The 25,409-nt window shown below is 32.7% G+C and overlaps 2 protein-coding genes across 2 annotated transcripts in view; one reads left to right on the top strand and one right to left on the bottom strand.

Moving 5' to 3' along the window:
• LOC123706673 (acetylcholine receptor subunit alpha-like 1) overlaps positions 1 to 23,696 on the bottom strand; it is a 153,352-nt gene extending 129,656 nt beyond the window's left edge. Inside the window, exons 1-2 of the mRNA XM_045655992.1 lie at positions 23,548 to 23,696; positions 23,227 to 23,377 (exon numbers count right to left, since the gene is read on the bottom strand). The gene's annotated coding sequence lies outside the window, so the exon portion shown is untranslated. The remainder of the gene's footprint in view (positions 1 to 23,226; positions 23,378 to 23,547) is intronic.
• On the top strand, positions 10,162 to 11,553 carry LOC123706674. The gene has a single exon (XM_045655993.1). It carries the CDS (start codon positions 10,273 to 10,275, stop codon positions 10,843 to 10,845), a length of 573 nt encoding a protein of 190 aa, XP_045511949.1. The 5' UTR covers positions 10,162 to 10,272; the 3' UTR covers positions 10,846 to 11,553.
• Positions 23,697 to 25,409: the final 1,713 nt, after the last annotated feature.

Below are 25,409 nucleotides of genomic sequence, written 5' to 3'. Positions count from 1 at the left end.
TCATACATAAAATAATATATGACAATTTTGATAAATACATAACATTTACTTTTATTAATGTTCTAAAAATCCTAGTTATCCCATTAAAACCGTGGATTAAGTATAAGAAAGGCACTCAACAATGCTTTCCTTAAAATTGATCAGTTTACTACCGAATATATCCAGCTCCGGATAAGTACTGTTTAATCCGTTATAATCAGGAAGAATTCGCATGAGAGGTTCCTAAATAGCGATTAGCGAATAGCGACTGAACTAGCGATAAGTATAGAATAGCGATGAGCTATTTCATTTATTTTTTACGTTTATCAATATATGGCATGAGGTTAAAATGTACAAAAAACAAATAAAATTATAGATATTAATTTTTTCTTACGCTGTCGTAAAATAAAAATAAAAATATTATTCTTCAAAATATAACCAAAAAGTAAGCAATAGCTTTCCAATAAATTAATAGCTTCGATCTCATGCATCATAAAACAAAGAACTACTAGATGTCATTTAACTAACATATCTTAAGATGGTATTGTCTTTTGTTAACATAGCTTTTACACATTTAAAGAAAACACTTTTTACCGGATTAAAGGTATGTATTATTATAAACTTATAATAATTTTACATAATTTTTTTTGCGACGTTTTGCGTGCTTTACAGGTCACGGTGACTAAAGACAAAAAGTTTTGAATGTCAAAAAGTATCACAGCTGTAGAGAAAGTTATATTATGCGTATTTATTTCCCCGGAGTTGATATCGACTAAAAGATTACGGGTTTTTGCAGAAATGACTCACAGTGTCCTGTTTTAGTGTGGATATTATTGGATCCCAGGTGTTTGACAATAAGTTTATAATAATCATCATCATCCATGGCTATACAGCCCCTTGTGGGCCTTAGCCTCCTCAAGTACACTTCGCCATCGCAATCTATCCAGAGCTTCCCGTTTCCAATTGCGTACCCCTATTGTTTCGAGGTCCTTCACAACTACACCAACCAACCAACCACCACCACCAACGTAGCTTCCGCTAGCTAGTAGGTCTACTGGGTTTTAAGTTAAATACCATTAGGAACAAGAAATCTCTTTGTCGTGGACGACGTAAGCTTTGAACAATGTGAGGAGTTTGTGTACTTGGGCTCGATGGTGACTAGTGATAATGATCCTAGCCGAGAGATCAGTAGACGCATCATGATGGCGAGTAGCTGCTACTTTGGCCTTCAGATATTTTCGATCACGACTTCTTAAGAAGAATACCAAGCTTGTTCTGTACAAAACTCAGCGACCGGTACTCACTTATGGTTCTGAAACCTGGCCCCTTAGCAAGAAATACGAGACTTCTCTCCTAATTTTCGAGCGGAAGATTCTTCGAAGAATCTTTGGTCCTGTTTGCGACGACGGTGTTTGGCGTATTCGCTACAATGAGGAACTTTATAACATCCTAGACGACGCCAACATCGTCCAATTCATAAAATGCAACAGGCTCAAGTGGCTGGGACATGTGCACCGAATGGCGAACGACAGAACTCCAAGGTCCTTACTAAACTCATAACCCAGTGGCAAGAGAAGTTTATAATAATACATAGCTTCAATCCGGTAAAAAGTGTTTCCTTTAAATATTTTAAGATTCTGTGTTCCACTAGTCACAACACTGCAATCTAGTACATTCATTACTATCCCCACAATCCAATTCTTCTTGCTTGTTATCAAAAGATTCGTATTAAAACGGTACTTTAAACAAACGTTTACTAGTTACGTGAAAATATTTAGCCTTGGCCCAGATGGGACGGTATTGGAGTTAAAAAACGGCCGCGCTTGCCTTCTGTCTTCAAGAGTGCACTTGGCGATGAGAGCCGAGTTAAGGGGCTGTTACTAGTTACGCGATAATCGATCTCTTTTGTTACTTTAACTCAGGTATTTGCTAGAGGTAGATTTTTCTAAAATCGCCGCTGTATTTTTATTAATTGAATATTTTTTTGGATTTATTTCCATACATTTACAATTCAAATGGTTGAAAAATATTTGTCGCTTGTCTCGCGTAATTTAATTAACATGAACATTTTTCAGTATACGGGAAATGATAGAAGGTACAATACTTATACCATTTGAAGCGTTATATTATGTAATTATATTTTTTTATATAGATCAGGGGGCAGGAAGCTCACCTCTTGTTAAGTGATAGCTCATGGACAGTCATTGCCAGTGTGGGGGCTTGCGAGTGCGAAGAAAGCCTAAGAATTGGTACGACCCTAAATGGTATTTGTTCGGAAATAATTCAGTGGGCCGCTGGCTTCACATGGTGCACGGCAAAAACTGCCTTAAAAATGTTTAGTTGTGGAACGACGGACGTCGAGGCGATACGGGTGGAATTTAGTATTCTGCCTCGACGTCCGATGATGAAACAGAGCTGCAGATAAAATGACTATAGATACATCGAAAAGAGAACAATTATTGTTTTAAAAATAAAAACTTTGTGCATAATTAATGCAAAACTATTTAAGTAAAACAAAGTCATTTTTGCCATTCTAATTTATTATTTGTGAATTTATAGAGTATAGAAAAAACATCTAGCTATGCTAACTTCAAACTCATGCGCATTGCAACATACTTATGAACAGGTAAAATGTTTTAAAGTATACCCATTTCTGGTTTTTTTTTTAATAACTATAATATGTATTTTATGAATTATTCAAAAATATATTCAAACTCTCCGACATCGTAAAATTATTCCGATAAATCTGTCATCGATTTATGAAACACTTAAATTCTATTCTCATTTTATCAGTAAGGGCGTATCAACACATTCTAGGTTAAACCCTATTTTAAATTAAGATCAATATCGCAACATCAAAGGGAAAACTAAAAGTAATACAAAATGTTTAGGTCTGGCGCGAGCTGTGGTCTTAACAAAAAGGACGAAAACTTGAATAAAACATTAGGATTGGACTGTATTTTTTGGAATATCATAAGCTGTTAAGCGAATTTTTCCAATATCGGCGAGATATTTTCTTGATTTTATGTAAGTTGAGTTCTGTTATATGTGAGGAAAAGATTTACTTATTTGTAAGCGTGATATAACACCACAATTCATATGGATTGTATGAACATTAACATGGTGCGATACCTACAGTTATCATACATTTAAAACAGAAGAACTCTACAAGAAAAGAGTCTTCCTCTTAATAGAGAGTGTATTATATTATAGTGTGTGTGTGTTATTGGATACTTTCTTATGGTAAATATCCTTATTAGTAAATTAGGTTATACTTACATTACTTATTAGTCTAGATCGGCTAGATCGTAATGTTCCATGTCTCGGTGAAGACACGTGTATTAAAAAAAATACAAATATTAAAATTATCTAACGTTAGATCTACTGTACTATAAAAATAGATGGTAAGAATCTTTGACATAGCATTTTTTTAAATTAAACACTACATTACCGTGCCTCAAGCACCTAGTTTAGTAAAAGCGTTGAATTTGTTTTCCACACACCATTATAGGCATTATTAAAAATTAACACAAGGTAGTTTCTAGACAGTTCATCCAATTTAATAAGATAAACACTTAGTTTTATCCATCTTTTATATGTGCCTGATTTTATGTTATTTTACTAGAATGAGTAACAAATCAATACATAATAAACAATATTTCTCAAAATATTACAAATTTCAATATGAACTAAAAAAATACTTCAGCTATAGAGGAAATTGAAAGTTTACAGGCTGTAATAGTGTACGCAATACACAGTAACGTATGGCCACACGTTAACGCGATCTTACACATCTTATGATGCTCGTATTAAACTTTTAGTGAAGTCATCACACCCAAGTACGCCTTAAGGGGTACTTCGAGTTGGTAATTGCTGTATTACGTGTAATGAAGTACTACAATGGAAAGTACTGCTCTCAGCTTTTTGAATTAATACATAAGATTTTTAACTTAGTTAGAAATGACTTCATTGTTTCGGTTTCTCTTAAAGTTTTTATGTCATCAAAATCATGTATTAAATGACGTAGCTTCGGCCAAAATCTCGTATACATACAAACTCAAAACATTTATTGTACGCTGGAAATAGAACCGATAACCTCTATAACACGTAATAAGTTCACTCGTTTATTTAAATATTCTTTGTGCTACAAATAATATAGATTCTTTTAACATTGAAATATAAATATATACGTATAATACAATTTTTTGTATGTTACAAAGTAATTATTAAAAAGAAAATCAAAACAAATTCAAAAAGTTTGGTCCCTGTGGCAGCGTACCTTTAACGCTGGCAGCATTTCCTCGCTCTATTGCGATACTTAATCCTTGAGCTAGGAAAGCACCAGCTCTGGGAGTCACCGGTACTATCTACCAGGCGTCAACTTAAATCTTACCCAAGAGTGTCTACTCCAAAGGGAACAAAATCGAAGTTGGAGAAAAGACTTATATTTGTGCCGTTTATTATTGTCTGCCTGCTCTGCGGCTGCCCCAGCTTTTTTAAAACTGCTTTGTCCATTACAATTGTCCATCAACTACATCTATCTATTTATATTTATACTCCTATAATTTTCCATGAATAAAATTTTCCGGATATCAACGCATTGCTCTTAGAATGTACGTCATTAATTGCCCGTAAAGTACAAGCGTGATTAATAACAAAGTCACATACAATGCTTTTATCAAAATGGCGGAAGCAAAAATCCGAGCACTTTATCACCACGAATCATTTATCAGAATGTAACTATTGGGCCGCGATACATTGCCTGGACGTCCGCGCTTTTTTGCTTTCAGTTTTTGCAGTTAATGTTTTGTATGTATTGTTTATCTAGGGCTGTAGCTGTACCAAATTTAATCCCGAAAGTAGAATTATAACAAACCAGAACACAATATTTTAGCTTATGTAGGTAATTTCAATAAATTTTGTTTGTATATTATATACATTAGTCGTAATTTTATGTATAAAAAACAATTTATTTAAAAATTGTAATACTTCGTACTGTCGTATCACGTAGTATCTCCTATTAATTGAGTCCTAGTAACTTCATGCTGTGTATATATAATCTAATTAATAAAGCCGCAATTCTATATAAAATAATAATTGTTCACTTCATTCTCTTATATATTTGAATTAAAAACAAGTTGATACAATAAATATTTAAACTAAATTATCCATGCGTTGTGTCAGCCCTATACGTTGGAATTATCATCGAAATATCCTTTATTCGGTTCGCGTGATCTGACCGTTGCTGGAATGGAAATATGATGCGTATTTTAATTTCCACCTGCATTATTGGAAGTGTGGGATATTGGATAATAACTGATTATTACAATTAAAATTTGTATAGGCAATTTGCCAGTAATGTTGTCGATGGTCTCTTTTAATTGCTGGCCCCTTGGTACAAGAACTAGGTAGTTCTATTAGATTATCAATCTTTAAGATTTATATCATAACGAAACAACAAAAGATGTACAATATCTTTTTTCGTTTTATGTAATTGTTTCATTTAAAATACTAACTAGTGCTTTATAAATAAGATCTGGAAGCCCACAATAATAAAATCAAAGTGAGCTTCAACAACATTTACGATCACGTAATTGTCATACTAGGAGCTTATAAATAATTTAAAAGTATGAACAAGCTAATTGGAGCTGGCAAAACAACAAACTAAATTAGACCCGTAGGCAGAGCTTCACTATGAAATTTATTTTACGTGATGAACATAAAAACGTGTATATTAAATGTTGGTTCTTAAATAACAACGAATGGTCTTACATAATCAATATATTATCACACATTTGGATATATAGATAATAACAGAATTATAATATTATTAAATAAATATACATAAAAATATATAAATGTTCTATTGGAAACAAAATAATTTCAATAAGCTGAGTTTGAACCATCACTCGTGTGATACTCGTAGGTATTAATATCGCAAAATGGTCAAAATTATTAAAGTACTGAGTGCTTTACCTATCCTAATAGAAAAAATATATGGTTATATTTAACCTACTTCAAATATAAAGTATGATACAATAAAGTTATAAACAAACCTTTCAAGAATCAAGTGGAAGAGAAGATATTATAACGTGAAAACTTGGCAATTTCCCCTCAATTTATCGAACCTAACTATATAACTCTTGATTTGTGACCGGAAATCATGGAATTCTTTAGTAAATATTTATTAGTAAAAATGAAATTCTTTATTACAAGTAGATAGGAACGGTGTTGGGTAATATCTGAAGAGGGAACGTAGTAGAACAAAAACAAACAATGCATTACTTAATTGAACAAGGATGGCCAAAATTTTCAGAGCAGGTAGAATACAGCGTCTCTTCTTTATTAATATTTTGTTAATAAGCCTTTAACCTGTGTTTATCAACGTAGAACAATAGATTTTTCGTGGAGAATTAAAATCAAGACCCCTGGTCTACTGAAGATTTGGACATTTGCGTCTATTTTATTCACCTTGCTTGGGGACACAGATTTCTGTAACCATAGACCTACTTGTACACGCATTGTACCATAACTACATATCCACGGAGGATACGCATACAAATTCCTTCCATAACATTGAACGCATGATTTGCACGAAATATTTAAAGAAAGTCTCCGAATACAATTCTCGTCTCTCTCTCGGCACAGCAATAAAAGCACTAACTCACGGACCTTTATTACGACGTCTTGAGCGCAGAAGACTGTATAGAATTGTTTCATTAAACACAAAGAAAGATTTCAATTCTTTACAACTCGTATATTTAAGAATTCTTATTAAATAAAATTTGATTTTAATAGCAATAATTTGTATAATAAAGCCTTTTTTATTTCCTTCAGTTCAATTTCAAATGTTGTAAGTATTTACTTATAACTAAATGTTAGGAGTAATGTTTGTCGCCTGTGTTTATAGACTCCTCATAGGTGAAGGCCTACTCGAACCCTTTCCAGACTTTCGATCTTAACCAACTTTAATAATAACTTGTATAAATATAGTAAATCCTAAATTGTTTTTATTGTTGTCAACAAAATCGGCTGTTTTGTTAAAAAGTTTAAAATTTTGCACCGACAATATTAGTTTAAATCTTGTTTATAAAAATATACGCTGTATACAGACCGTAAATTATATAAAATAACGTTTAGAATTGCTTCAAGAAATATTTTCCAATATCTCGATAACCTTTTGTCCCTCTCACGTTCTTCATTTAGCGACCCTCGGGTAAATAGCCAAAACAAAGATCTTTTGCTTCATGTTATTGGATTGCTTTGAAGATTTATGTAGCTTTTACTAGTTTTGCTAGTATTTAAAGTAATAAGATATAAGTGACGTTGGCATTTTCCAGACCTATCTTATGGAAGATATATCTTAAATCCTTTAAATGAAAAAAATATGAACGTAATATTATATTATTTAGAAAATGTTATTTTGTGAAATATATATTTAGCAAAAGCTTTAAATTAAATACAAGCTGAGAAAGTACAGAATACAACATTATAATTGCGTAAGTCTTAACGAAATATCGCAATTATTATTATATATTAATATAATTAGAAGGTATTGTAAAAATACGATGCTTATTATGAATTGATATATAAATAAGGTAAGCGTGCGAAAAATTGTTTTAATCTCACGCCTGCAAAAGATACCTTTAATCACTCTGGCGGGACCGATACTACGTGGATAACATGTTGTGGATATCGATTAATGGAAAGCTACAGACTATCATAAACAGAAGAGATACAAAGAAAATACAGACTATATATATGTAAGAAATAGTTTGTATTACATGCAATTTGTCTCTGATAAGCTCACAAAGGCTGATAATTGTTAACAATTATGGGACAAAAATATCTTTAACTCGTTTACTGCTTTCCTACTGACTTGAGGCATTTGAAACGTGAAAGACATAATGACGAAGACGGCTATAGTTTGATGTATCACTGTTGCAAGGAAATTTTGAAGTAACATTATTTTGAGAGTGATTTGGAAGATATTTTTTCTAATTGACTGATTTCAGGTATTATTTTCTAAAAAAAACTTGCTTGTTGCTGAAACAGATTCGTATATTATATATTTGAAAATTTTGTTCAACTGGATTTGTATAATCTGTGGTTTGATGAATGTTTTCCGCGCCATTTATTGCAAGTTTATATCGAAATGTTCACATAAAATGCCTGTTTTTTATATATCATTTACACGAAAGTCCAAAACAATAAAAAACTTCTTTAAATTAAAAATCCTTACAAAGCTTCAATCAATATTGCATTATCTATATGATAATCTGAATAGACAATGCTTTGAGTAACGTCTATTCAGATTGTCATAAATATGGTTTGAAAATGAAATTGTTTTACAAGTATTAATAATTAGGTATTAATATGGTTTAATACAAAATGAACCTTGATTCATCTTCCATAATACTGATATCTATAAATTTCATCCAGGTAGTTTTCATATTATTTTTATTAACTCCTTTTTTTGACATAGTCACTCTCTCAAAAAACATAAAAATCTTCCAAAACTGTAATAAATTTACCATTTCCTTAGCTACCCTATACGCTATAACTATAATTACTTTTGGAATCGTTACTCCTACTAAAACATTAGCTAAATTGAATTTTGCTTGGAAACGGGAAATTTCAGCTGATAATAAATTAAGAAATATTATAACTGCAACAAATGCATCAAGAAATTACATTTTAGGGGCGTTCTCGTTGTTTTTTCTTCTCGTTACATTAAGAATCTTTGATTTTCTTGAATTCTCCGCAAAATTAGTTGAATTTTCCAATTTAATGGCAAACTATGAACTTATTGATATAGCATTTGTTGATGATAATAGCATTGGATTGGAGAATGTGGTAAAGTCTGAAGAAACTATTGAAGATTATGATGTAGTCCGCTGGCCGTCAGTAATTGAGTTTAAAGAAGACAATACTATAGAACATTATTTTAAAGTGAATCTCTCTAAAGGTATTTCGGATTTAGACCATCGAAAGGAAATCAAAACAATTAAGATTGGCGAAGAAAACATAGTAGATACGTCAACTAAAAGTAAAGATACATTACTCACCCTTGTGTCTGAGCCAAAACCCAAAAACTGATATATGTTTCAAAGATTATCTGTCAATATGAACGCTTTTAACGCATTCTTTGGCATTGTAATGCTATCACAAGTAATTGTAATAATGCTTTTGTTGAAGCCGATTAAAGATACTGGGTTCATTAGAGATAGTTGGTATAAATTCAAACCAAACCATACAATCTCTTCGAATTTCATGCTTATCCTTTCTTTGTATTTATCATTTAATTTAATATTTGGAATAGCTTGGGAAAGTAACACCTACGCAACGCTAATGAAACAAGTGGAAGAAAAAGAATTAATAAGGAGATTTTATCTGAGTGTTTTTGCAATTGGAATTACTTGTTACTTTGTGTCCTTAAGTCTGATGATATTATTAGAAAAAATTGTAAGTTTCACTTTTAAAATAGCTGATTTACTGGATTTTGAATTAATGTGTAGACATTCCATATTAACTCAGAATGAAACAACGCGTATTTCAAATGCATCTATTGTTCTTCCAGCGCTGTTGAAATATCATATATTAAAACACAATTGTAAGTAAAGAATGAAATAAAAATTGTATTAACTTTACAGTTTTATTGATTACTGCAGAACTACCAAAAGTAGAAAAGTATAAATCCTTTAATTTATTATTGTCTTTTGTTAACATAGCCTTTACACATTAAAAGAAAACACTTTTTTACCGGATTGAAGCTGTATATTATTATAAACTTATAATTATTTTACATAATTTTTAATTTTTCCCGACGTCTCACGTGCTTTACAGCGTGAGTGGTCACGATGACTGAAGACAAAAGTTTTTAAATTCTATGCCACAATTATCTTTATCATTTAGTAGAAGTTTCAGTTGATAGGTATAATCACTAAAAAAACAATGGCGCTACAACCTTTTTAGGTTTGGGCCTCAGATTTCTGTATCTGTTTCATGGTCATTTGTTAGTCTAATAGCCAAGTAAGTGATCAGCTTTCTGTGCATGACTTACACTAACCCGTTATGAACCACTTCTTAGTAAAGGGTATTTTAGAGTGAGTTATTTAAACCTTTTTAGATTTTACTTCAAATGTGCTATCAATAAAATATTACATCACCTTCAATGACAGTTTGTATATGTGACAGAAAATGTAAAATTTAAAGTAATTTTATCTGAAAAATTTCACAAAAATACCACACAAAATGGACTAGCATACTATATCTTGAAACAAAACCCACATAATGGATCTGAGCTCATCCGTCCTCGGTTGTGTACTCCTTCTACAGATGTCTGTGATCCTGGTAATGCTCAACCCTGCATACGATTTACGAAAAATCAGATCTTTATTTTTCACATCTTCTAGAATCTGCTCTCTAACAATCATCAGTTATTTCACCCTAGTTGTATATCTCGGCATGTACGTACCGTTATTGAATATATCAAAACTAATATCAAACGAGTTTACCTGCGACTACGAAAAGTTGACGATATTGAGTCGGATCGAGAAAAACTATATAATCGCCGGATTCTCCCTTTTCCTGTTTATCGTCATGTATGGAGTTCGGGCTTTAGATATATATGCCACACGAATCGCGCAAATGTTAGTGAATACAAATGACACAATTTTCACACAACCTTTGTTGAGAGAGAGAAGAAGCCAAGGAATGACACCGCTTTCACAGGAAAATATCTTGCCAAAGTTACTAAAAATAAAAAGGTCAGTTTCATATGAAACAATTTTATTTGCAAAAGAATTCCGTGCACTGAAGGCTATATTAAAAAACGCTAGAAAAGATTCGACGGACAAAAACTGAACAGTAAACATGCCATATTGTGTTTTGAATTGTGAAACTATAGTATATAAAGATTACGAAGAATTTGGGAACTCTTTGGAATTACAAGGAGTAAGGGCGACGCGAAATATTCGAAGAGACAAGGCTATAAAAATAAAATGCTACATCGCAAAGGGAGAAACGTCAAGTTGGAATGTAGGGTGTGGAAAGAGGATGGGAAATCGAGTTACATAAGTGTATTCCACTAGAATAAGGCGATAGGGCAAAATGTGTGAGAGAACTTCTGGCAGTCACATAAATTATAGGTCTTCTTCATTCTTGTAAACTTTGTATTACGTTTCCAAATAATGCACATACAAATTATTAATAACCAAAAGATCATCATAATGAATAACTTTTCTCTAAAATAATTGTTTAAATTGTATATTGTATTTTTGTTACCACCGCATATAAAATTATTTCCACAATATATCTAAGATTTTTTTTGTTAATTAACAGTCGTACTGGTATTCACAATTAAATCTACATATTGACAAATATCTTGAAAAATAACTAAGTGGCATTAGTCTAGGTCTGAAAGATATTTCACTTACTAATAAAACTAATGTTTGAAGCGCTGACTCATAATAGGTTTTGCTAAGAAGAAAACTTATGAAAACTTAGATTTTTTCGTACACAAAGTGCTCGTAAAGTAATAGTTTTCGAATTCATTTCATTGACTGTGCTCAGTCGTGCAGAAAAGTTTGGAAACAAAAGAAAAGCTAAAGCTGGACTGGCTGAGTGCTTACCAACCGTAATTATGTCAGAAAAAACTATCAAATGGGTATTTGCTTTAAGATTTATTTTATCCCAGAAAATCCTCATTAATTTACGGGAAAGTGGACGAGAGTTTGTTACGATTAAGGTACTAAGGCATAAGCGATTATCCATTTTTATGAAAAGTAATATTGCTTTCAGTTTTATGTCATATTGATAATATGATTCGTGTTCAAATACTTGTTTAATACAAAAGACGGATCTCTCTACAGATTCACGTATCTTATCACCGCCAACATGTTTTATAATTATAACACTGCTTGTTAGGAGGAATTTCTATGAATTGTATAAATAATCTGTGCTAGCCAAGTGTTGTCTACCATATGACACATGTCATCGATCTTAGTCTCCAATCATTAGAACAAGTGTTAATAGTTATCATATTTAGTATATCGTTGGGGCTTGAAGGCTAATTACTGAGAATCGCATATAGAAACTGAGTGCAGATTTTTTAAAAGAATCACATGCATAACCGTTGCGTAGAAAGTGCTTTGAGATTTAAATCTCACACAGTACAAGTGAAGAAATCCACGTATTTTCATCACTCCTAAGACATTTTTAACTTAAAGAGAGCACATTTACGTGTGAGGCATTTGAAACAGTAGCTTCCTAGTTCCCACTTGCTAGGTCACACTAAGGCATAGACCTTAATGATCTTTGGATTATGGAGACTTTTAAATAAACCAGAATGAAATATATTTAGAAGGATAAATAAATTTACGTAGTTTGAATTGAATAAAAACGCATTCATTTGTTAAAGTACGTGTCAGAATAAAAAAAAATATTTTTTAAATTAGGTTTCAATGTCCAAGTGCTTCATGCAAAGCAATATAGTAAATTGTTTATTTCAGAAGTAAAACAAATCTATGTATTGATAATGTTATTGTTATATAAAAAAAAATTTAAAAGATTTTCACTACAAAAAGAGCTGTTCTTTCAATCTCATTACAAACCCTTGGTATATGCCTGAACTTAAAAGTTTTATGTTTAGTTTAGAGATTTAAAAACAATGCAATATCCTTCACTATTGACAAATCCGTAAAGAGTTATAGTCCATTGAATTTATCAAATACCCTTGCAGTACAAGGTAAACCGGACCCCTGAGTATAGTATAACTTCACAACAAATAGTTAGAAACAATATGAACAACCGCTTGTTATTTTGACCACCGAAGTTAAAATACATTCTTTCTCGAAATCCTTTGATCTAGCCAACTTTACCGATCACTCGACCGTGTCGGTTCGTTACGAATGATACGTTTTATTGGCTTAATGGAATTTATTTCTACTGTATTATAAAGAAGCCTTTTTAGATTGTAAATCGTATCTTAGTTGTTATATCTGAAAGGATTTGATGATAAAAGAACTTATAAAGAACAGATATCAATAAATCATTCAATAATAACTAAATATATTTTCAATCATTTGTGGTAGAGTGTTTTAATATTTTGGCCAGATTACCCGGCAATCTTTATAACCTGAAAGTGGAAAAAAAAAGAAAAAAACAAGGGAAAGCAGACCAATATGGTAGACTGACCAATAATCACTTAGCTCGTCGTAGTTTGGAGATCGTCAAAGATGGAAGCAGCGAGTTGTAATCGGCCACAATGGGAGAACATCTTGACGTGCAGTGAACAAGCAATCGGAGGAGAAACAAGATAGATCTAAAATATATTAGCCATAAGGCTACGGACAACACTTATGTATTGTCCTATATCCCCTAAGTTAGACAGTGCTTCAACATTGTCTTCTAAGTTGAGCCACGTACATAATTTTGCCGCCACATCAACCATATAACTCGTGCTTCGGCTACAACTGAGCGTCGCCAGGATTATTTAGACCGCCCACGTTCCGGTTTTTCTTTGAGGAGTTTTACGTCTCGACTTGTTATCCTGTAACCAAGGGGGGTTAGACAGTCCTTAGCAATCGCGTTCTCAGTTGAGCTACTCACTTAATTTTGACGCCGAGTCAACCATAAAACTCATGTGGTGGAACCACAACTGAGCGTCAATCCAATCTAGTGCCTATTTAGCGATATGATTGAGCTACGAATAGTATGTCCGATCGAGCCGTATGTAATTAGAGGACAAAATTGACAAACATAGGCAGCAAGCTGTGTTCCCATTTTCATAGTTATTACTAAAATGGCTTCTGAATTATTAAAGCTATCGCTCATATATAGATTAGCTGAGTGACGGCTCTTTCAGTACCTGAAGTCAGAGAATGCAATTCTGAAGCCTATTCTCAAGAACCTATCTAGTTAAAAGAACGTCTCTTAATAAGTTTGTTAATTCCTTATTTCCTCTAAAGTTTAAGGACTTTCAGCTACTTGTGTTTTTTATACAGAGCAACTGACCTAATTTCTCATGTGAGTACAAATCTTGATACGCATATAAATCTTAAGGAAAATCCGCCGGAAAACCGCTTCTACATAATATACGTCTTTTATTTCAAAATTCTCAGACGTAATACTGTTTGCTTCATAAACATGGCTTTAGAATGGACTGAAAATGTTCTCGGCTAAATCACAGTCACATTATTCAAGGAGTATGCCTGAACAAGCGCTATTCCAGTGGCTCACGTCACGTTGAAGCAATTTGTTTGAATACTATACGTTATGCGTACTGTTTTCATAATATTATTGTAAGATACGTATACACTGGATATAGTAAAGCAAATCGATATAGCAATGGAAATATGTGTTAATGAAGTCGGATTCTTGTTATCATATCATAAATGAATCAATGTCGCCACGACCTTTTTAGGTCTTGGCCTTAGATTTCTGTATCTATTTCATGATCATTTGTAAATTGAATAAGCAAGTAGGTGATCAGCCTTCTGTGCCTGACACACGCCGTCGACTTTTTGGGCCTAAGGCAAGTCGGTATCCTCACGATGTTTTCCTTCACCGTTCGAGCGAATGTTAAATGCGCACATAGAAAGAAAATCCATTGGTGCACAGCCGGGGATCGAACCTACGACCTCAAGGATGAGCGAAGCGAGCTGAAGCCACTAGGCCAACACTGTTTTCATATCATACATTGTACTATTTTAGAAATAATAAACACATATTACAAAGCTTATTACTTTTCCTTTTAGAAAATGTGTCACTCCACTTAAATGTAGCACTGACACTATATCATTTTATCAGTTCTATATGAACATTAAATTTCCTACTTACTACGCCTCTGAGATACGTCGTGATGGAAGTGCTCGAGGGTATACCCACCCAACTCAGGCCAGTAACAGAGATTTGGAAGTGGGTCGAGCCCCAGAAACCTGCATTTCTGCGACGTTTTTAAATCAGTCATTAAACAACGCCAATGTTTCAGGACGGATTCCAGAATCGCGCATTAACCCAAAAAACTTAAATGACCCTCCCCATTCTCTATTAAGGCATTTGTCCAAGAGCAAAGTTCAAGTGTTTTAACCCGGGAAATAATAGGGCAAGAGGATTTGTCAAGGATAGCATTATAGAGAGTTTCCTTGACAGAGAGAGACAGAGATAGTGCCCCTAATGGCTTGGGCAGACGGCTTAAAGGCTCTCGTAAATAAATGAGAGAATTTATATTCCTTTTTATTTATTATATTTTACATAATAATAAGTTAAGTAATAATTATAATTTTAATAAGTATTATAAAAACGGCCTATTTGACTACGTAACAAGAAACAATATTTCTCATAATCAGTATTATACAGAAATATTGTTACAAAAGCTCCGATAAGAATTTTAGTAATGCATGATCAAATTATACATGTTAGTATTTTTTTACTAGAACTGAGGTGTATACCGAAATACAAATCGATGGTACTAATCTTTTCATTACAATTGGTCGCAACCAGCAGTATTCCAATCACGAACCTGTTTGACCAGTAACTTTATTAGATTTACCCGTAACATTTTCGACCCGTCAAGATTCTTCTTTCATCCTGTATAAACAGTATTTTATTCCTAAAAGCATGGACACGGTACGTTTAATAAGAAACACAACCTACTATAACGATATATCCTTAAAATTTTGCTTAACGTATTTTGTAAAACGAATACAAAACGCGCTAACAAATTTTTCGAGGGTCGCTTACAGAAATTAAAATTCCCGACGGTTTCGTACAGACGCATTAACTCCCAATATTCACTTAGCGCTTGTCAACTTCCGCCACACAGACGTGAGGGTATTTCTTCGCTGAATACTTTTAAAAGGCTACATAGGGAGAGCATTTACTACTATATGACTCACTGAGATACTGTGAAAAACGACGTAATATTAATAAATGTTGTAACGTGAAAAATCTCACTTAAAATTCCCCGTGTGTAGTAAAAAGAAGACGACTGACGACGAATAACCCGGGAAGATGAAAAAGAGTAGCAAAGATGAGCTGGTTGAAGAATTTGATTTGTTACTGTAAAGAAATTTATTAATATTTAAAACTTACTTCAGAAATAATTAAATTAAAAATTATTTGTGTGTGTAATTCATTCTTTTTGAAAATTTGTTAAGGCAACAACATTGCTGTAATCGAAAAGATGGGTGAAACCGAAACGAACAGCATCTTTAATCAAAATAATATATTTTATTTGAAACAACACAAAGCCATTAACTAAGCATGAAATTCGGAAGATCAATTACGAAATCCAGTTTCATGTGTTAAAAGCTTAAATATTAACGTTTATTCCTGTTTTCGAGATTCGAAGACGAAAAACAACATTATACTTTAAGTTTTTCCAAGTTCATTCACTCTGTTTACAGTACAATTGAGAAGTTTCCATGTAATAATTCGATTAAAAATTAAGCTGAAATGGTTGCAATTTGTTTTTCCAATTATTTAAGAAGGATATATCCTTTCCTATATATAGAAAGATATATATTCTTATCCGTATTTATATACAAACAATTAGCGGGTAAGAAACGTTTTTTGTATATTTAGTAATTATTCTTCTCGTTAGGTAAAGTTTTTCAGTTTTTTCCACAAACACGCACATGCAAATGTTGATTTATGCCTTGCGTACTTGCTCTACTAAAATATTCCATTTCTTTGATCGGTCTTTGGCCTTTCTATAGGCAGAATTATTATATGAATCACAGTAGAAACGAATTTATATTCTAAAGAAATATCTCCTTTTATGGCATTATTATTTACTCTGTTTTATGTGTGTCATCTTTGTGGCTCTAACTCTGTCAAATAGCAAAAACTCAACTAATTTCAACAATTACTAACATTTGGGTCAGCGTTCATTTCTAACATATTAATAAACTGATCCGCCACAATGTGTGAAAAGCATTGTGCTGCCACAAGGTCCGTGACAAATGAATGATTTTGGGCAGTTAATATTATTGTTGGCCCAATTGTGGACAAGTTAGGGTAAAAGCTGGCCTTTTGACCATTGTGTTTGATACCTAGATCGTGGAACAAATGTGACCTTGTATATAAAATACGTTTCGTGAAGGTTCTTAATAAATAATAATAAACAATCTTATCTATTTTGTTAACTCACAGCTTATAACTCTTTGTATTTTAATATTTATTTAGTTTTTAGCGTTTATGCTGGAGAGCTTTTAAACTATGACTCGGACAATAATATTATCAAAACTAAGAGATAAATAGGTCATTTTAATTATCCATTTGTATATGGGCCGGGCATACAAATTAATATTAATATTGAAACCAAAAACATTCAATACTTTAAATGTATTCCAATAAAAAATCTCAATAATATTACATGAGTATTTTTACGTAATAGGAGGCAAACGGGCAATAGAAGGTCACTGAGAAGGCTCGCAAGTGCGTTGCCGGTACTTTAAGAATTGGTACGCTCTAATCTTGAAGAACCTTAAGTCGAACTGGTTTGGAAATACAAAAGGCCAACATAGACAAAATATATTGGTCTAAATAAAACAAACAAAATAAAATATTGTGGAAGCCTCGTAAAACTACCTTCATTATCACATTAGGCTTTTCCCCGTCAATTCTTTTCCACAAAGCATTCTCGAGTAATGATATTAGCCGGCACACGTGTTCGTGTCAATATGATTTGTTAGTACATTTCGTATATCGACTGGATACATCCACTAGACATGATTCTGATATAACGATTCAAATGTAACAGCATATTATTATTGTTATTTAATTAAACTGTTTTAATAGAACCGAATAGAAACCGCATCTGATGTGAAACGCTGTCGCCGCCCGTGGACAGTAACAACGCTCGTTATCGGCTTTTTACCAATTGGTTCGTTGTTTTTTTTTAAGAAGCCTTGTAGAATTGGTTCGGAAATACTTCAATGGGCAATTAGTGCAGGTTCTTAAATACTGTTACGGTTCATAACACAAACGAATATTACAATTTCTTTCCTTAGGTCGATTGGTAAATTATTTAAAGTTGACTATACAGAATCTTGTGATTTTTTAACATAACAAAAAAATTTGTTAGATTAAAAAAAAATTAAAGTTTGAAAAGTTTACTCGTCGAATTAAAAACTTCTGGTTTTTTAATCAGTTTAAAAGCTCTTTGCAAATGCACCATTTTTAACTTTATTGTAGTAAAAGCATCACTAATACTTATTGATAATTTTAAACCGTTTTTAATATGAACACGCAAAAACTAGTGAATAAATAACGACAGTATAAGGCCACATCAAAATTGTAATAAAAATTACATTTAAAAATAATTGACTTACAACGTCACAAGAAATTCAATTACAAACTCGATCACACATAATCAAATCGTCATTCCCCATCGATTCGATACATCCCTTCTTGCTTCTACGGCTTCCTCTTAGGAACCACGATTTCCTCCAAAGGTAATCACTTTTCCGGAACTCGATACTATCGCATTGTATCAGTAATTAACCTATTCGATTGGATATATTCAAGGAAATGGATATTTAACTAGGGATAATCTAACTTTTGTGGTCTCTGACTGAATAACCAGAGCTGTGGAACACGTCTGCTCCACAGGATAATGTTGAGCCAGGCCAGTTCGATACATCGTACACACATTACTCACTTAAAATGTACCTTATACCTTAATACAATTTTATTAGGTCAACCAGTGTCTATGCATGTAGTTATTGACGCTAACAACTTCAGCTGTTTTATATTTTTGAATTCACAATAATTATACATTATTGATATAACTGATTGGATATCAAAAACAATCCTTCTCCTAAGATAAAACACAATAGTAGAATCTAATTCCAATTAACTTGGCTTTCTTAGTTTTCCCAATAGAGGAATAATAAAGCTAGATATCCAACACTTAAGGGAAATCGGAGTATTTAAACAAAGATCTTATTAAAGGGAAACTGGCTCCAAAATAAATAATGTTTAATAGTAGAACAATTAAATTTATGTCGTCCATTAAGGACATTCTGAAGGAAACTAGAAGGGTTTAACGTTTAATTATCTCACGCAATAATTGCTTTATTAACTTTCAATGTGAATTGTTGTAATGAACTCACTTAATTTAATGATTTTTTTTTAAATTACTTGTAAAAACCAGGTTCATAATTTCTATTTTTGAATTAATAAGAATTTTATGTTATGCAGCTAATGTTATTTATTTCGCTATCAACATTTATGTTTACATATAAATCTTCTATGGTACAAATAATATATCTTTTTAGAAATACGGGTTAAGTAGTCATAGTATAAAAATATGTATGTATATTCTGTGTACGCGGAATTGTTATACCGGTTTTGAAAGTAGTTATAGAGAAGAGCCAGCAGGTAACTCAGTAGTCCCTCTTTCAGAATATACTACTATACAACATACACTATATATGTATTTATAACCATTTAATAAATACTAGAACAATGAACCTAAAACCAAAAACCTTAAAACATCTTAATATATATAAATCTACTGTCACGATGTTTGTCCGCGATGGCCTCCTAAACTACTTAACCGATTTTAAATTGGCACACCATGAGCAGTCTGGTCTAACTTAAGAGATAGGATAGCTTAGATCTTTAATTATAGTCGCAATTTTATTTTATTGCAAGTTATTTGTCTATAATTAATTGACAGTCACAATTATCTGTTAACTCCAAAAGATTCTAACAGATGTCGATACTTTTCGACTGGATTAAGTAAGTAATCAATAAATGGCACTGCTATTGTAAACCGACAAACGTGTCATATAAGCTACAATTCAATATCATGTTTATCACGTGTTATTGAGGCTAAAGTATAAATTCAATTTATTTTGTAGTAAACGAAATACCATGAAATTCAATTATTTCTACTTGTTTTAATTTTTGGTGTTAGCATAGCCAATTCAAATTATAGTGACGATAATACAGTGAAATTATTCTTTCGTGTCACGGTATTAAGGCTAACTAAAACCACATTAAGGAGAAACAGAGTTCGCGGGGGCAGCTAGTATAATATAATAATTATTTAAGAGAGTCTCTGTCCCTTTAGGCAAGCTTCCGAAGATACGCTGTCAGCGTTCCTCCTTTAAATAGCTAAACTAATTCTGTGTCCGAGGTAGCTGCCAACTCTTCCGTCTCCTATCGTTGTTATTTATATATTTCTACAATATATCACACATTGTACCAGCCACTAGCTATAGGGGTGGTTGGACTTTTATACGCGGCTTAAATAATAAATTCGCCAAGTCATGTAAAAATCAGTAAAGAAACGAAGTGACAATAGGAAACATGGCTGTGTTTCAGACGGGGGCAGTTTCATAAATATTCAAAGGGACCCTGGGCGAGAATGACGCAGGTCTCCGCGGGCCCTTACAATTTATCATTGTTAAATTAAAAATAAACGTTTCCAAATATTGATGTTTTTAAGTGACTGATAATATTTTATTTTGCTTACGTTACATTTAAATAGGTTTACCGATAGAAAACGACTGGTAAAAAGCACTCGAAACTTATATTTTTATAAATAAATAAATTAATTCTTTATCTGGTAAAGTATTAATCAGACATATACGTAAAAAAAGTTAATTTGAAGAAGTTTGCCTTAACCTACATTTTGAGGACCAGTTCTTTGATACATAGTATTCAAAATATATGTCAAAGCTCAAAGCCCGCATAGGATCAAAAGATGACAGTTATATATTATGTTAAATTGTATATTTGCTTTGTTAAAATTACATTCAAACAGGAGCTGTTAGGGCTTAAAGCACTTTCTAGCTTCGCATCGGGACGTGGATTTAACGAAACCGGAGATTGTAGGATTATAGTGTTTTCCCCTGAATAAGGGCAAAGTTAAGAATTACCAAGTTACTATATTCTGTATTACTATATGGGAGGCATACCGAATACTGGATATAACAATTTGTTTTAAGTAATATTTCTTATAATTATATTTGATACAGATATAAAAAAAGCAATTAATGATTAATATTTTTGCTCATTTAATATAACAATTAAGTCCCGTTAATTTATATTTACGACTTTGTTAGATAAATTTTATCATTGTCTTTTAATGGGCCATAGTATCTAAAAGAAGCTAAAAACAAATAAATGCATTAGCGGTATTTAAGACTTAGATATACCTAGTTTAAATTAATAGATATATAATTTCGTCATATAAGTATTTTACAATAATGAGAATTTAGCGCGGAATATGTGACCGACTTCACTGAAACTAAACAACGATACTGTAATCAGTCTAATTTCACTCACGCAGGCACCTAGATTCTGTAAGTTGATTCAATAATGAAAGCAATATTTAATTTAAACCGAATTAATCACCCTGATTTTTTTTTATTTCTTTTCGTGCTTGGGAATTAATATGTGCAAGCTGAATCGTGACAGGAGGACCTAGATACCACAATACTAGCTTAGAGTCATCAACACAGCGACGGTACTTTAAGGAATTTAAAAAAAAAGCTGAATTTATTTTGTTCCAGCTCAAGAAAAATACGTTTTAACCTGCCTTTATGGTAATAAACTAAAAACAAATCATATTTTGCAGGGTCTTTTGAAGGGTCTTCTAAAAAAAGAGTTGCTGTATTTATGTTTGTGTGTTTCTCTCAAACTAAAATCAAGTCTAGATGATGAAGGATAGATAATATAGGCTTTAGGGTTGACAGGTATTTGAAGTCAGGTTAATCTTTCTGAATTACTTGTAATTATTTTAATGTACAACAATGTTACAAAATTTATCAGAAAAGTGTGGTTATTTATTTAAATTAGCCACTATAATTAGAACACTTAATCAATTAGAAGGCAACTGGCCTTATCACTTTTTAGTGAATAGGCTAAGTATATTTTGCCTAGTCTAAAAATTGCAAAGCTTCTGAACGACGATTGTCAATAATATAAAGATATAAATTTAACTATTTGCAAGATATTCAAGATCTGAATAATACAGCAAATGTAACATCGCTCCGATTCCTTTAGCATTTTGTATGAATATGGAATTTAAGCTCCTTTGAAAGTGTTTAGATAAGGTATTTTATGTAATCCCAAATACTTGCACCTGCATATAAGTTTATTCAAAATAAATAATTTTAAAAACTGATGGAACGTGTTTGATGCAAAAATAATTTGTTTTATCGTGTTAAATTGACTTAAATGGTCAAGAATACGTATGTGATATGTATGTATTGCTGTACGTCGTTAATTTTTTAATTTTTATTCAAAATAAAACTCTAAATCACAACTAATAAAACTTTAAGTACCAACAAAGAATATAAAGTAGTTATGGATACAAACAAAAGACGACACTAAGAGATGGGGAAATTCAATAGAAATCGAGAAAAGCTCTTCGATCCAGGTTATTGATATCAAACTCTGATTGGCCGTTGATTTGATTTGCCAATTGCATAGCCACTTAATGGATTTAGATCGAATATTCAAGGGTAAATGAATTTTCCCTCTACTTTGTCTTGAATAAAAGAAATGCAGGGCTATTTTAAAAATGCTGACGCTTTCATTATTTCTCAAATATTGGATTTTTATATAACATTGTACTACGTTTAAATTGTAATTTGTAATATTTTTTCCCAGTAACTAATTGTTTAAGCTATATAGCGTCGATAGTATACAAAAGAATGTTTTAAGATTAATGACAACAAGAGTGGACTAATAAACTGTTGAGTCAATTATGTACATATTTATGTCATTAAGTACAAAATCAAAATATGCCTATTTTCATTTGAGAGTTCTAAGATGATAAAAAAAAATTGTGCTTGTATAGGCAATACTGTACTCATATTATCTGGTTAATATGAGTACCGATTGGAATTTAAAAAAATACATACACTAATCGATATATTGTAAATACATATCATTTTTAATTATTTCAACAATTTTATAGTATAATATTTTATGCATCCAATTAAACAATAACATATAGTAATTTCATTTTCTCGCATTTTTTCACCAAAATGTATATTTAAACCCTTGATTTTCACCCGCATGCTCGTATAAAGTGGGAATTTATGCCCGCTTTCCCGTTGCAGTACCCTTTTAAAAATTCATCACAGAAAGTTCTATTTGAAGAGAAATTAGGACACGAGGAGTATTATGTTGTGCATGCACGGAGCCCGAAGCGTGAACACCTATTTAGGGGTCGACTTTAAAGTGAATGGTTTTTGAGGTTAAAGGTATCGTACTCACAATGAGGCGCGAGGGGGCCACATCTAGACCGGGCCCGTTCGGGCGCGCCTCCGCTACCGCATAGTGCCCGCCCGAGCTACAGCCCAGAGAGCCCAGGGCGCCCAGCCGCGCTTCGCCGCGTGCAGTCCACGTATCGCGCCCAACAGTCCGACTGTCAACAATTCACAACATCACTCCATCCGTGTGATACTAGCGCACCGTCTTACAACTCGCCGGCACGCATTCTCGCATTGTCGCATTGCAGGAGACGATACGCTCGCATTACGGCTATGAATTTTACATTTTACATTCTGGCGTATTCGGATCGATTCAGATACTCACATTAGCATGCCAGCGTGGGGCAGTGGTATCAACTAGTAATGTAAACAATGGGCACAATCATGTTCTTAACGAGTGGTCGTGGCCGGCCCGGCGGGCAGGGCCGGCCGCAGCACCGCTGTTGCGGCGTCGCTCGGTAAATGAGAAATGGCGCGCGGGGCGCGAGCGTCGGAGGCGACACGCGCGTTTGGCACTGCAGCCCGCCACTGAGGGGCGGCCGAGACCCCCGCCCCGCACACCGCACCTCGCGCGCCTCGCGCCATGTGCCTGGACCGAGCCTAGCAAAGGGTTGCCGATATTACAATGTGCATTTTTATAAGAATTTTTAAATATATAGATAAGCTTTAGCGTTAACACACTATTTCTATAATATTCTTTCACCTTCCATTCAACATGCAGATCGAAATACCTTTGTCATTCTATAAGACACAATTTAAATTTTAAATAATGTACAAACTTTTAACATTTCATTGGTGTAATTAATCTATAATAGTAGCAAAAGAGGATAATATGTTTAACTACTAGATAAAATTGCATCTTTTTATATGTTGCACATTTAGAAATTTTAATATCTTATTATCTACGTCGGTCATACAATGATTGCAAACATATATAACCTCTTTTCTGAAATCTTTAGCACAGCCCTATATTTTCAGTAGAGCTTTCGCTCGCCGAAGTTAGACGAAGTTACCCGAACAATGCGACTACGATCCCGACCGAACCAGCTCGAATGACGCCGCCCAGTCGATAAGGCCGTCTCCTCTCGTTGAACAAAGACAGTAACCAATAATAATCACATTTAATTGGAGATAATCTTGCTCTATCACCAAATGAGAACATTTTACTGCAGGTTTCATAGAGAACTAATCGAGTTCTGAGTGAAAAGACCTTGTACCACGTGCGCGTTTGTTACCGTTCTATACACGCTACGGTGAGCACATGGTTAGGTTTCAATATTTTTACAATGAGTCAGCAGAATTAAGACTCAATAATATGAGTTAATTAACTTTTTTCTAAGATATTTTGCAACTTGTTTTTAAACTATTAAAACTTCATTTTTACTCGAAATCCTGAAATTCACAAAAATAGAATAAAAATTTTGTTGCACTGGCCGTGTTTATAGAAAATCACATCAGCATAGAAATGACCAAAAACCCCAACACATTCTGAAAAATAGTATTTTGTATTTAAATTTATGACCTAAAATATACTTTAAAAATACACCATGGGCTTAAATGTTAAAATTGATTGTTTTATGTTTTTTAAACATTCAGGATTGTATCTAAAGAATCATCTTTAGATATGAATGAGTATATGACAAATATCAATTTGTCACATACTCATTCGACTTAGCTACTTGGTATTCATGTACAAATATATTTTATTCATTGTTATCAGTTAGCAGTTATAAGCTAATTCTCAAGTTTTAACTGAGAACTGGTTTTTTCCTGCAATTGTAGATTTATATTTCCAAAATAAGCAATAAAGCATCGTAATGAAACTTATATGTTTTCGATCCAAATATCGATATGATAAAAACTATTCACAACATAGACACAAACGTTTCTGCCCTATATTTTATACGACTTACACTATATGGAATACCAAAAATATAAAATTCGTCGTAGCAAAAGTTTCGTAGCGCGCTACGCTACGCTTCCTGTAGCAGTGAAGTCTAAAATCTTAAATTTCTGTTATGCATACATCTATTGATAATCCTTTTAGCAATAAATGTCTAATATTTTTTTTTATATTAAATAAACTATAAGAATTTTTGGTTCTTATAATTATATACATAAACAATATAACCTTTTTAACATGTTTTTATTTTGTTTTATTCCTAAGAATTATCATTGCAATGCATA

Source organism: Pieris brassicae, chromosome 3 (assembly GCF_905147105.1).
Source record: "Pieris brassicae chromosome 3, ilPieBrab1.1, whole genome shotgun sequence".
NCBI lineage: Eukaryota > Metazoa > Arthropoda > Insecta > Lepidoptera > Pieridae > Pieris > Pieris brassicae.
The sequence above is the reverse complement of the archived record's forward strand: the minus strand, read 5'-3'. Positions and strand labels throughout refer to the sequence as shown.